This window comes from Nesoenas mayeri, assembly GCF_963082525.1.
Source record: "Nesoenas mayeri genome assembly, chromosome: 1".
NCBI lineage: Eukaryota > Metazoa > Chordata > Aves > Columbiformes > Columbidae > Nesoenas > Nesoenas mayeri.
This window is the reverse complement of record NC_137541.1, coordinates 31,196,657-31,210,885: the sequence shown is the minus strand read 5'-3', so window position 1 is coordinate 31,210,885 and position 14,229 is coordinate 31,196,657. Positions and strand designations below refer to the sequence as shown.

General features: G+C 44.5%; 1 protein-coding gene across 1 annotated transcript in view; it reads right to left on the bottom strand.

Moving 5' to 3' along the window:
* Window positions 1-11,590, bottom strand: part of PDZRN4 (PDZ domain containing ring finger 4) — a gene marked incomplete at both ends in the record, with an annotated part of 247,573 nt that extends 235,983 nt beyond the window's left edge. Inside the window, 3 exons of the mRNA XM_080346990.1 lie at window positions 3,093-3,197; window positions 8,343-8,429; window positions 10,931-11,590. Of these exons, the coding sequence (XP_080203116.1) occupies window positions 3,093-3,197; window positions 8,343-8,429; window positions 10,931-11,590 (852 nt within the window). The remainder of the gene's footprint in view (window positions 1-3,092; window positions 3,198-8,342; window positions 8,430-10,930) is intronic.
* Between the last annotated feature and the right edge of the window lie 2,639 nt (window positions 11,591-14,229).

Genomic DNA, 14,229 nt, shown 5'->3' with positions numbered 1-14,229 from the left:
AAGTGTTTAGTCCTGAAATACATGCTACACTGTGTCAATTTAAGGAGCTAAATTTTTGGATAAAAGCTGTTGAAAGCAGCAGGAGACCATGATATCTGGAGGAACATCCTACATAGAAATTAATTCATGAGGAAGAGTTTCTCCTTGATGAACAAATAATGATCATTTTTGGCTTGTAATAAGATTCCTGAAAGTACACATTGCCAAAATGCTGCTTGTGCACATTACTGTCCCATGTCAACTTTACAATGTATAAACAAACAAGGCTCTTCTCACAGAGGAGTTAACCTTGAATAAAGAGAGTAAAGTTGTGCCTGAAATCTTCTGTTCTTCAGCAAAACAGTGACAATAATCAGGGAGGGTCCTGTGACCGTACCCTGTGAAGAGCTGCAGCCCCTTGACACAGGGACTGTCACACTTCACCTCTCCCCATCACCCTCACCCACCACCACCACGCCAGCCCATAGGCATCTGTTCCCGTTTTCAGGTCCTCAAACAAAAAATACGCTCACCTGAGAGTAAAGCCGACATAAATAGCAACATTTTTCAGATGAAAGAGTCAAAGAGGCCCTACTGCCCATATTCTGAGCACATTGATCTCAAAAACTCGCAAAGAACTCAAGTCATTTGCATGGCATTTTTACACTTAGAAGAAATACCTTAATAAAAAAATCCAACTTCTCCCACTGGCACCCTTTCAAATATTGTAATAATTATTTGGCAAAGTTGCTGCTACAGATAACGACATACATAAAGCAAAAGGCAGCACTACATATGTCTGCCAGACTGGGCTCACAATTCCAGCTGCTAGTGCCATAGGACTGCGAGATCCATTTGCTGCACTAGGTTACCCACGAGACAGTCATCTGAAATGTGCACAACTCATCGTCGTCAACCACATGCAGTTAACATTTGTTAAACATCTGATAAAGCACTGAAGCAAATTACCTTCTTTATTTAGCAACACGCCTTGAGAACAGATTTTCTCCTGATTTAATGGGATAGTTCTGTCCATTATCCCATTAGCTACGCTTGGTTAAGACACCCTGGGCATCACATTGCCAAACAACTGACTGAAGCTATTAAAGGCTCTTCAAACAACATTGGTTCCTTCTGCTCCTGATTACTGAAAAACAGTCTCATAAAATATCACCAATTAGATCAGATTACCAAATGAGTGAAAAGCAAGCAATAATAAGAAACCCCACTTCCTATCAACTTTTCACCAAAGCTCATATTTTGTGTATCTGCCAACATTTTTTAAACAGTTAACACCATCCGACTTATTTCCTCACAGCAAAAGCTTTGATATGCATCTTCCACAACAAACTCCTGCAGCGCTGACAGGGCATCCTGGTGCAAGAAGCCATCAGAAGCTATGTATGGACAAGGAAAAATTGAGCTTTTTTAATTCCAGCTGCTTCCGAGATCTAGCATGGAGGAATAATTAGTTATTTTCATTTCATTTAGAAATTCTTAGTGTTACCATTTCTTCTCCTCTTGCCTGAATACAAAAAATTCTATACAAAGCTGTTGTATATTAATATGGTGAAAACAGTGCTTCCTTCAAAGCTGTATGAAAACTTATGCTAGATTGGATCTATAGTTTCACATAGAACTGAAATCTGTATGCTCTCAGTAGCAATTTAAATATCTGTATGATCTTATGCACCCAGAATTTTTCAATGAATGATAACCAAGCATCAATTATGGTAGCATTTTGAGAAATGATATAATGTTTAATAAATGCTGGTTTGTGACTTCATTTTTCCTTCCTCCAAAACCACTCCATTTTGTCTTAAAAATCAAGGTACTATAAAAGAATAATAAAATAAAGCAAGAAGTGTTGAGCAAATGAATAAAACTATGTAGCTTGTCAGTCTGCATAAAATAAAACATGGTAGGCAAAATGGTAATATCAGAAGAAAATAGATTTTTCTCAGCACAGAGCTGCTGTTACAACAACTGGATGCAAAAGTTTTTTGTGTATCTTGGGGAGATAAGAGTTATCTTGCAAGTTCAGTTCTGCTCAGCTAACTTGATTTCTACCAGAGATGCATCTGCCAGCTAAGGGAACAAGCTTTCTCTTTCCAAGAAAATGTAATAGTTTGGTTTCACGTGCTGCTCTAGGCTCCCAACATTAAGAGCAATGCCAGCATTCAGACACTCTTGGCTTATGTTTCTAGCCTTTTACTGCAAATAATGCAAGAAGCCAGCAGCAGCACTCTGCTTTTGTCTCCCAAACTACTTGTTTCGTGTGTCTTTGTTCGAAACCCCGTCCAACTGGCAAGTCCACACAACGCTTCTAAGCCTCCCCTAAACCCAAGGCTGGGCTGATGCATCCTCAATAAACCCAGCAGCTACAGGTATGTGCTGTCATTCAGAAAGTTGTATTAGAGCTGTGATGTGAAATGCCACTTTGACAGCACTGTAAGGAGTCTATTTCAGTGGCTGAAACAGTTCCTTCGCCACCTCTTACAGGGCTAATTATGGTTACAGGTGGAGGCTAGGCAGTGATCTGGGTTACTGATTATTTTGTTTAATTATAATTATTTTATGGGAAAAAAAAAACCCTGCATACAAGGAATAGACCTTAAAATTTTCATGCTAGTGTATTACATGACTGGGAAAGAACTGTACTTGTCCTGGAGAGAACAAGAGATGACCTACTTCTGATCACATAGCAAAAAGTACTTTTACTAATTGCTTAAGAAGTCCCTTAGCACTGCTTACCACCTGTATCCCAGAGTCACAACAGTAATACCCCCTACACAGGGGAAAACCTTTTTTCTCAAGTTAATGAAAAGAAATACAAAATACCTCTCTTGCTTGCCATTTCAGTGGCTACACCTTTGCCTCTCTTAAATCAGCTTAATCCTGAGACCAATACATTTATTAGTTGTTGGAAAAATCCATCACGAATCTTCACATCTGACAAATGTTTGAGCAGCTCAGTGTACAAGAATCATGTTTAGACACAGCAACAGAAGAAAATTACAACGTAGTGTAAAACCCATCCAATCCTTGATTATTCTGATAATATAACAGACTTGTCCACGGGTGTTTGGTTTGTTTGTGGTTTTTTTCCTTACCTCAATAATTTTGTCTTGAATTTGCAGGCCTTCTGCTTTGTCTGCAGGTCCATTTTCCAAGATCTTTGACACATAAATTCCCTCAGCAGATTCCTCCTGATTTTTCTGTACCAGGAAACAGGGAAGTTGTGAAAAAGGCCACATTAGCACAAGAAATGAGATGATGATAAAATGAGCAGCAATGAAAAATGCAAATCCACCTGAAACATGCAACTTGCTTTTCTAGCTAAGAATTAAGCTCCTTGAGATTTTTTTTTAAACTTACTTAACATAAACTAGTCATAAATCAAAAGGACAAAATTCACGAACTATTCCAGGATTTTTTGTAAGATTAACCATTTACTTCTGGTTATTTTAGTCTACATGAGACTTGGGGCACAACGGTAGTCAGATATGTAAAGCAGACCTCAAACTTAACAGCAGACAGTGACTAGTATGTAAATTCACAGAGAAAGATGTTAATAAAAATGGATGCACAAGTGTTTCTCTCAGGAGGGAAAGGGCTCCTGCAGTACTGCTGCTTGCAAAATTTTTTCTGCATTTGAAAATAAAGTTCCAAGGAACACAGTTATATTAGTTAGCTGGTATGTAACAGTGATAGGATTTGGTTGTGATTCGTTAACCTCATAAATCCTGTTCACATGGGAGACTGAGAACTTGCTCAACCGTGAAATCCATACAGATCAGCTGTGGACAAAAGGAAAACCCACTTCCCGTTGATCTCTACACATTGCTAAGAACAACTCACATGAAGGTCAAATTTAAAGCAAGTTATCTATAACAGCTGGAATGATGTACCTAATGTTGTTGCACATGCTAAGATTAGTTCATTTCACTGCATTATAGTTTAATATATATTTTTTTAAGTACAGTTTTAAATCACTGTTAATGAGGTAATACTGCCAAGCAGACACTGCCTACTTATTTTTAACTATTTATACAAACAATATCCTCTATAGCAATAAATGAAGGAATCTTTTTCCAGATTATTTATTCTTTGGATAGCAGTTTATATAATGCTTATTTTCCTTCTGTGACTCATGAATCCCTGACCAACAGCATGATTCATATGTGTACAGGTTTCTAGGTCCTATACACTCATGGGGAAAATGTTTTATAGTTTTTTCTATTAAGAAAATGATAAAGACGTAACAGAAAATGGAGCCACTGTAAAACATGCTTTACAGTATGTGGCAACTGGCCCGTGGAGGCTCAGCTCAGGTAGATTTCAGGTTAACAAATATTTGTTCAAGGCCATGCTAGTCAGACTATGGTTTCATAAACTCCTCATATTTTTTTTTGTCACAGAGGCTCATAGGTGTCAGCTAAGAAGCAAAAGGGAAACTTATTAACAGTTCCAGAAATATTTTCAAATTATGAACAGACTTCCACTGAGTTCCTATGTAAGCAGTGAGAAATGAAACTCTTATAAAAGAGGCATGATAGCCATTAACTAAAATGCATGAAGAACAAGATTTAATTAAGTATTTTTCTTAAGAAAAGGCTACCCGCATTAAATTGCAATTTTTTTCCATAATAAATAATTACCATAAAAAGTTTCACTGGCTTCTTCAAGAGTAATCATAGCATCATTTCAGTTGCAAGAGACCCTCAGGATCATCAAGTCCAACCATAACCTAACTCTAGCACTAAACCATGCCCCTAAGAACCTTGTCTAAACGCCTTTTAAACACCTTCAGGGATGGTGATTCCACTGCCTCCCTGGGCAGGCTGTTCCAATGCCTGACAACCCTTTCCATGAAGAATTTTTTCCCAATATCCAATCTAAACCTCCTCTGGCACAACTTGAGGCCATTTCCTTTTGTCCTATGACTTGCTACTTGGGTGAAGAGACCAACACCCTCCATTCTACAACCTCCTTTCAGGTAGTTGTAGACAGTGATAAGGTCTCTCTTCAGCCTCCTTTTCTCCAGGCTAAACAGCTCCAGTTCCCTCAGCTGCTCCCCATCACACTTGTGCTCCAGATCCTCCACCAGGTTTGTCACCCTCCTCTGCACTCTGTCTAATACCTCAACGTATGACCCAGTATTAAAATGGTTTTTTCACTCTGGCATGTGGTCTGCGGTGGTCTGCTACCACCAGCGGTGGTAGCACTTGCTGGTACTCACCAATTCTGACAAAAAAAAAAAAACACAGCATGTGGCACATTGAGCTCTGGCCCCTTGTCACACAGCCCACAGGCTGTGCAGCAGTGACTGGAGGGGAGCTGTGGAGATGACGGGTTTACCCAACCTGTAGCTTGGTCTGTGGGTAACTGCAGGAGCCCCAAGCTGTGCCTGCAGCACACACCTTCCTCCAGCCCAGCTTTGCCATGGTATCCTCAGGTGGGGGACAACCTCCGAAGCCTGCTCTGTGGGACTGCCTTCCCAGCCAGCCAGAGCTGGGGCCCAGGACAAAAGCAGCCTTGCTGCATTAGAATAATGAATCACCTCCCAGAAACACACACTTACATAAAATTACTCCTTTCCTAACAAAACAGAACACAAGCTTGTGGTGAATCATTCCTTTCCTCTCCTCCTCCATCCAGGTAGAAGGTGAATGGTGGGGAAGCCTATTATGGACTGAAATGAAACAGCGCCAATGGAAAGTACATGTGTACATTCTTCAAGTTACCAGGAGTCTCCACCTGCTTTCCAATGGGAAAAACCTGCATTATATTTACAAAACACAAATAACATGTAGTGAAGGAACACGTTCCCACATAGATGACTAATACAATTATGCCACTGCTCTGCTCTTCTGCTGCAAGAGCCAACGCTTCACACATGGGCGCTTTTTCCCTGAACAACCTGAATGTACAGATCACCATGAACTCTTTTTGTCTTGTTACCAAGCAATTCCTGTTCCAGTGTTTAAGTTTTTGAGCAGCATTTTTTATTTTCATCATTTGAGTCAACTCAATGTTTTTTTCTTGTTGTATCCTTCGGCTCCAGATATGTTGAATGAGGCCTTATACTCATGTCTGGGAACTGCCAAATATCTATGGTATACACATTTATCACAATGAGAACAAAACAGAAATTCCAACTTAAACCTCAAAGACTCAAGAATCCCCGAGACTCAGTTCTGCCTCATGGCTCTACCAGCTTCTCCATCCCCAACTATCAGTGTAAATGGAAGACCATGACCATTTACCTCAGGTTCCAGTACAAGTTGGGGAATGACCTATTAGAGAGCAGTGTAGGGGAAAGGGACCTGGAGGTCCTGGTAGACAGCAGGATGACCATGAGCCAGCACTGTGCCCTTGTGGCCAAGAAGGCCAATGGCATCCTGGGGTGTATTGGAAGGGGGGTGGTTAGCAGGTCGAGAGAGGTTCTCCTCCCCCTCTACTGTGCCCTGGTGAGACCACACCTGGAATATTGTTTCCAGTTCTGGGCCCCTCAGTTCCAGAAGGACAGGGAACTGCTGGAGAGGGTCCAGCGCAGGGCAACAAAGATGATTAAGGGAGTGGAGCCATCTCCCTTATGAGGAAAGACTGAGGGAGCTGGGTCTCTTTAGCTTGGAGAAGAGGAGACTGAGGGGTGACCTCATTAATGTTTACAGATATATAAAGGGTGAGTGTCACGAGGATGGAGCCAGGCTCTTCTCGGGGACAGCCAATGGCAGGACAAGGGGTAATGGGTTCAAACTGGAACACAGGAGGTTCCACTTAAATTTGAAAAGAAACTTCTTCTCAGTGAGGGTGACAGACACTGGAACAGGCTGCCCAGGGGGGTTGTGGAGTCTCCTTCTCTGGAGACATTCAAAACCCGCCTGGACACATTCCTGTGTAACCTCATCTAGGCGTTCCTGCTCCAGCAGGGGGACTGGACTAGATCATCTTTTGAGGTCCCTTCCAATCCCTAACATTCTGTGATTTCCTTCTCTCCAGTCAGCAGTTCTCTCCACGAACAGTGCTATGAACCTGCATATAATTATCATTTACTCCTTAAAATTCCAGAATATTTATTCAACAAGCCTAACAGTTCGTGATATAAAAAAGTGTTCCAGTATGCACTGTCAGCATGTGAGTACTTCAGAGATGCTCAGCTGTCATCCCAAGAAAGCTGAACACCACGCTCCCTTTTCCCTGCAGTTTTCCTACAGCTGTAAATAGCAGAAGTAACACTGCAATTCAAACTAAAGATTGTCTGGACTTTGTAACTGGTATACTCCGAATATGGATATAATCAAAGCATATATATGTTATCTCATCCTTCCACTAGAAAATCTTAGAAACTCTTGCTTTAGATTTACAGCATCAACATTTGATAACTGCTGGTCTTCATATTAACCCACAGGAAACAGTAATTGTGCAGCACAGACAGTGAACTTCTTAGGCTAATGGGAACAGACTTTTTGGCACCACTAAATATAGCTTTAGAGCAGAAGATTGCCAAACAGGGTCCCATTCCCCTCCTCAATAATAGTAGGAGGGTACAGTTCTCCCACTTAACAAGAACCTGATCAGTGCATAATTATTGCCAACCCTTTTAAATCAACCACTAATTTTCCAGTTTAACAGGTTTCTTTACCCTTCGTATGTAATGACAGTCCTGATTAATACTTTTGGAAGGATGAAGTAAAAAAAAAAAAAAAAAGCACATATTCTTACACATATTCAGGGGGGTAATGTTTCTTATGCATATTCCATGGTTTCCAATGAAACTTCTAAACCTAGACTGATGAGACTAGATTGATTTAAGATACAAGATCGATGAAAACTCTGTTTCAATTCCCAAAGAAAGAAACATAGAAGGCAGGCATGTGAGAGAAGGACATGTGCTTAAACTATCTGAGCTGTGGAAGCAAATTTTCATCTCTCCTTTAAATGAAAAAAAAAAAAAAAAAGAAGTAAGCTGCTTCCAAAAATTCCAATGGTTTAATCCTGCAACAATGACTCTTACAAGTAGTCCCAGAGAATGGAAATAGAACAGTTTGCATGAATATGTATTACTCACATGGGAACTGAGTGCAAATCAGCTTGAAGTTTTAAAGGAAAAATGATGGGAACACCTTTCCTGTGTTAAGGAATTTCATTCTCTAACACCTCCAAATGAGAATAATCCAATTCTCACAAGATCATGTCTTCAAAACAATTACTCCAATCACACCTGATAATATATGGTTTTTCTATCCATGCAGCTGATTCCATACCTACTGTTGTCAAAAGTAACTCTTTTATTATTTAGGGTATATATAATAACAGAAAGTATGGTAAAAATAACTTGCAATTACTGTTCTCATTACCTGATTGGGTCGTCCTCCTATAATATTGAATCCCAAAGTATCATTTTCTCGGTGTAGCATGATTGTTAATGGTTTTGGTTCTCCTCCCTAAGAAGCAAGAGGTGAAATATTATTAAAGAACACAGTCACAAAAGTCAGATCTTAAGTGAAAGCACTAATATACATATGCTTCAGCTAAAAATCTTTTGTAAGATAAGGCTTAAAGGAAAATGAGGCTGAAAAAGATAACAAAAGGCTTTGCACTGGGTAAAAAAAAAAAGGAAGATATGGCATGCACCACTGAAAAGTAACAGGTAACACCTGATTATCTCCAGGGCTGACCAGAAAAAAAGTGCAGGCTTTTGGTGGAAGCACCACTGAAAAAAGTCAGAGCTCCAAAAATCTGGAAGTTTCTAAAAAAAATAATATCCCTATGTGTGCCAACATTTCAGACATTAAACACATAGGTTAAAATACACAACACTATAATGTTCAGACCCCGAAGTCATATTAGTACACATTTCATAGCAACTTTCAGGGATGATAAACACAGAAAATGAAACCAAGCTCTTCATCCCCACCTTTCACTTCTCTCCCAAAAAGAAAAAATGCAAAACAGTGACTGAAAAAGTATTTTTTTCTAAACAAGGTTTAAAACGTAAAGCAAACATGATTCAAAACCAGTGACGGAGTCGAAGTTAAAAAATAAAAAGAGAAAGACATATTTTCCTTCAGTGGAACAGCAAATGATTTAAAAAAAAAAAAAAAAAAAGCAAAAATATTTGGAGGCTTTAGTACTGCAAGTTAGGTTATTTTACCTTGTCCATATATGATAATAGTTACGTTTCAGGAGCCATATTCCCCACAAAAAAAAAAACACCTGGTATTCCTCCAGCACAGTTACATGGTTGTGTTTGCCAGTCTCTACAAATTAGCTGATTAACATAAATTTGACACCTAAATAAGTTATACCTTTCTAAACATTCAAAACATAACCCTTAACAATGAAGCCCATGTTTTCTTAATGGTGACAGTGAAATGTTTTACTGCCGCGTGATGCATTTCATTTTAATGAAGTACATTTTTACTTTATCGATAGTTTTTCTCCACCACCCTGGTCTCACCCGTCGGAGCGGTTCCCGGACAGCAGCACCTACCGGCAGCGCTCACGAACGGCAGATGCTCCGCGGCTGCCCGGGGGGAGCGACGCCTCCCGCCGCTCCACACACCGCCTGCCCACTCCTGCCGGAAACCCCAAATTTCTCTCCTCCCTTCTACAGCCTCTGCTTTTCTCGCACACCCCACACTCCTTAACAGCCACTGCTGACCCCCTTCATGTGACCTTATCCCACCTGTCAAGAGATGAAGCAGATGTATGAGCGCACCTCCCAGAGCCAGCAACCTAAACCTCATGGATTAGCTAGCCAAACAAAATCAGGAAAAAAAAAAACCACAGTAAATACTCAAGTCTCCAAACACAAAACTTCTCAATTCCACGAAGACCCATGTTTCCAGGCATGCAGGTGTCCTGCGAACAGTGTCCCCTTTCCAATTTCCCGTGCAGTGGTCAGATGCCCAGCACACTACATTGGTTCAGGAGCGAGTTTGGCTGCTCAGACCTTTTCCACTTGGGATTTTGCTTCCCGAGTGTCCGTCAAGATTTGGGTAAAAAGAAAAATTCTTTCCATTAAAACAATCCTCACCACGGCTGCTACCAGCAGTGACAGCCTTTCACAGCGATCTTCCAGCCCGGAGTTAACGCTCCTAAAAATCAAGCCCCGCTATGGTGAGTTCAGCCAGTTCACCGGTGTTCTCGGATGGTTTACTCAGCCTAAAGGAAACAAGTCGCTATCTGAGCAATGTCATCAGACCTAAGAAAAGAGCAAAGCACTGCACTGGTCTCTGCTATCAACTGTGTCAACTGTTACTCCATTCTACCAAACGAGAGAGACTTTGCCGTCCTTTCACCATCGTTTCCAAAGTTTACAATAATATTATGCTCCGGATTTTTAAGAAAACTTCTCAGCTGCTCAAATAAAAGTTAAAAGGCAGTTCCGTGTCCCTGAGTTTCTGTCAGTCCCAGCTTGAGCAAGCTGAACAGCAACAGCAGCCGGGTCCCAGCGCGGCGGGAGGCGTGATGCGGGCACCCTGTCCGGAGGAACCGGGACCCGTTCGCCGGCTGCGAAACGCTCTCCCGTCCTGCCTGGTCCCCCTCCGCTCCGGCCAAGCAAGAAACAAGCCGCGCCCGGCCACCGCCGCTACCAGGCACCGCGAGTCTCATCACCGCCCGCGTTTTAGGCCACCGAAGAGCGCCGAAATAGAGACCGACAAGAAGCGCGTCCCCTGTCAGAGCTGGTGGCTCCATCTCCCCGGGGACAGCGACGGACGGGCAGAAGTGGCTCGCACCGTGCCGAGGATGCGCGGGGTGATCGCGCTGGGTCCCGGCGCGGACTTGGGGATGACTACTGACCCCAGGGTACACCGCTCCCACCACCACCTCGGACGGTCCCTCTCCAGTCGGGCAAGGCGAAAGCAGGTTCGGGGAGAGCATCACTGGAGGGGCGCAGGCCGGGGCGTGCTGCTTTGCTACTCTCTGCGGCCACACTTACCTTGCCGGGCTGGCTGCCCGCCAGGTCCCGGGTGATGCTGCTGATGTGGCTCATGTACTGGCCGAACTTCGCCTGGTACCGTCGCGCCGTCAGCTGCACCTCGCTCTGCAGCGCCGAGAGCTGCGCCAGCAGCGATTTCTCCCTCCTGCTGCAGCGCAGGGCCTCCCTCTTCAGCTCGGGACCCGGCTCCGGGCTGCTACCAGCCCGCAGCGCCCGCAAGCAGCGGTGCCCAGCTCCCGGCGCCGGCCGCAGCGGCTGCCCCGCGGAGCCGCCCCCCGAGCGACCGGAGGAGCGCCCCCCCTGCGGCTGCGGCTCGGCGGAGCCGGTCGGCGGCGGCGGCCCGTAGCGGCACGCCGCGAGGTGGGCAGGCAGCTCTCGCAGCCGCACGGTGCGGCCGCAGCCCCGCGGGCTGTAGTCGCACTTGACCTCCAGCTTCTGGACGAGGCTGCGGAGGGGCAGGACGGGACGCAGCTCGGCGGCCGCCAGCGGCTGGCAGCGCAGCGGGCAGCGCCGCCGCCGCGCCGCCCAGGGCAGCAGGCAGCCAGCGCAGAAGACGTGCCCGCACGGAGTGGACAGCGGCTCCTCCAGCACCCGCCCGCACAGCTTGCACTGCAGCTCCGCCGCCACCGGCGCCGCGAAGCGCGACGGGTCGAAGCCCATGGCGCGGCCGGGGACCGCCAAACTTTCGGCGCCGCGGCCCCGGCCCGGCCCCGGCGGCGCTGGAGGCGCTCCCGGCGGGCGGGCGGTGGCGAGGGGCGGGCGGAGGAGCGGGGCCGCGCCGGGGGAGGCGGGCGGCAGCGCCGAGCTGGAGTTCCCAGCAGCTCCCCCACACCTTCCTGCATTAAGTCCCGCTCCCCGGCGCTACCGCCCCACGCCCAGCCCCGGCACCACCTCCGCCCTCCCGGGGCATCCTCGCTACGCGGCGGGGCGAAGGGGCGACACGCGGGGATCTGCCGCGCCCCGGCCTGCCGCCACTCGCCGCAGCCTGCGCCCACCGCTCTCCTCCGTGCAGCCACTATCCCGGAGGCCGAGCTGTGTCCCCGGCAGGTCACTCGAGGTGGGTCGTGGTCGTGGAGGGTAGGAAGATGACAGCCTGCAAAGCAGCGAGTCGCTTAGGGTCTTCTACTCCTTACCCGTGCCGGTAAATAACGCACTCGTGCGAGTACGCCTATTTCATCTGTTACTAAAAGGCTTGCTTCTCTTTTGTGCTCCTGTTTTGGGATATCCAGCTGAAGCCCCCGATACTAATGCTCTCTTTGTTGCCGCACCCCCCAAAAAATACAGTCGGAATACCAAAATTGCTTGTAGAGCCCCCTTAAACAACAACATATGTATAAACAACAGTTTGGTTTTTAGAAAAGCTAAAACATAGCAAAATCTGGAAACACATAGTTAGGATCAATAGTCAGCCTGGATTCTACCCCTTCATTGCTGCACAACCCACAACACACAGTGAAACATGAAACCCCTAACACATTCCCCACATAACTTGGCTATTGAAAACATAGGGCCAGATTGCTGCCCCCCAGCCCTATGGAAAACCTCCCAGAGGAAACTGGGCAGGAGTCCTCCAAGGGGTTTCTTCAGTGGCCTCCTTCACATGTCAGTGAGACACCATCCCTTTTGGAAAGGATGGCAGGTTTGGCCTGTGGAGACCCAGATCACAGGATATGTTCTGGACTGAAGACTCCTGAGGCAGAGACAGGGTGTTTCCTTACCAGTTCTGCAGATCCTGTCTCAAACTCTGAATCTCACAAGCATCCCTCCAGGAAAGCCATCAGAGCTCTTGAGACCCACTAATGAATGGTTCTTTTCCACGACTAAGAAGAAAACATGGTGACAATGCGACAGATACATCTCTTTTTCCCAAAGGAAAACTGTGAACATACCTGCTCCTAGAACCGTAACTGGGACCATGGTCCTCGGTTATGTGTACCTATAATGTGCTTAACAAAAGTTTCTCAGCAGTTTTAAACATTAGTAATTGTCAATGCCTCACTTCTACTGATCCAAATATTACTGAGAGGCACCAGCAACCTACCATTTCTGACTTGCCACACAGAAACCCACAGTTTCAGTTGGATTACCATGGCTGTAAAATAAATAAACAAATGAACTGCACCATCAAGTAGTCCCTCAGCTTGGAGAAAATGCATTATGATACATTATGCAATATTTCGTTGCAGATCTAAATCACATTCTCTCTCACACACACACACAAAACGGCAATCAACCACAGAGAGTAACTAATTATGCTATTCTTACTGATTTTTGATCATCTAGCATTTCCACTGATTTTAATTGCTTTGCTCATAGGGTCAGAATCAGTGTCATTCTGAATGTTATAGAAAACGATTAAAAAATAGTGTTCTCCTCATTTGTCTTTGCATTTAATTACTCATTTGCATTCACTATTTGTCTATAACATCTCTTTTGCCCACATGTCCAGATGTATTTTCTTTACCTCCTTACATGTGGCCTAGAACCTTAGGTGTGAACTCAGTAACATCTACACCTATATATTAAACTGAAGAAAGAATGGGCCCAAACAGAGCAACATGATTGTTAAGCTGGTAATGTCTCTGTTAATCTGCTGGGGTGACACTTTGGGCTGTGGGCCCTTCCAGGGTCTCAGGTGCATTTTAATCACCAGTATGAATGCAGCCAATGGGATGATGTAGCCAGGTTTGAGCCTCAAAGCCTTTAGATTTCTTCTAAATTAGGTGACTGATGGATTGATTAATTGATTGATTGATTGATTAATTGATTTATTAAACAAAGGTTTAGGAATCCCATGATAGGCATACTTTTAACAAATTCCTGAACTTTCTGGCCCACCTTGGGCATTGGTGAAATGTTAGTGCAGTGGCAAAATGGTTCCAAGTGGTTGTGCCTTTTCTCTGTTCCTCCTAGAGTAAGAAACTATCTTTATTTGCCAAGATGTCAGCATGGGTTTATATCAAAAGTAATTTTCCAGTGCAGGAACCTGTAACACAGACAAATGTACAAAACTCATCTAAAGGTAACAGCTGTCTGCATACCAGACCTCCTCAGAAATGAGTACACATGAACAAATCCATACAAACATTCCCAATGTGTTTACGTGGGATTATTCGTACCATTGGTCCTACTAGGCCCCATGTTACCAGGAAATGAAAAATACAGTCCTCATACTTTCCTAAATTGTGCTTAGGGAGACAACATAATTATAACCTTGTTTTCTCATCTGAAGTCTCAGGACCTAGGGTGCCAGGTTTTGCACAGCCACTCCAGCCATGGCTTCACTGCGATGGTCAAAG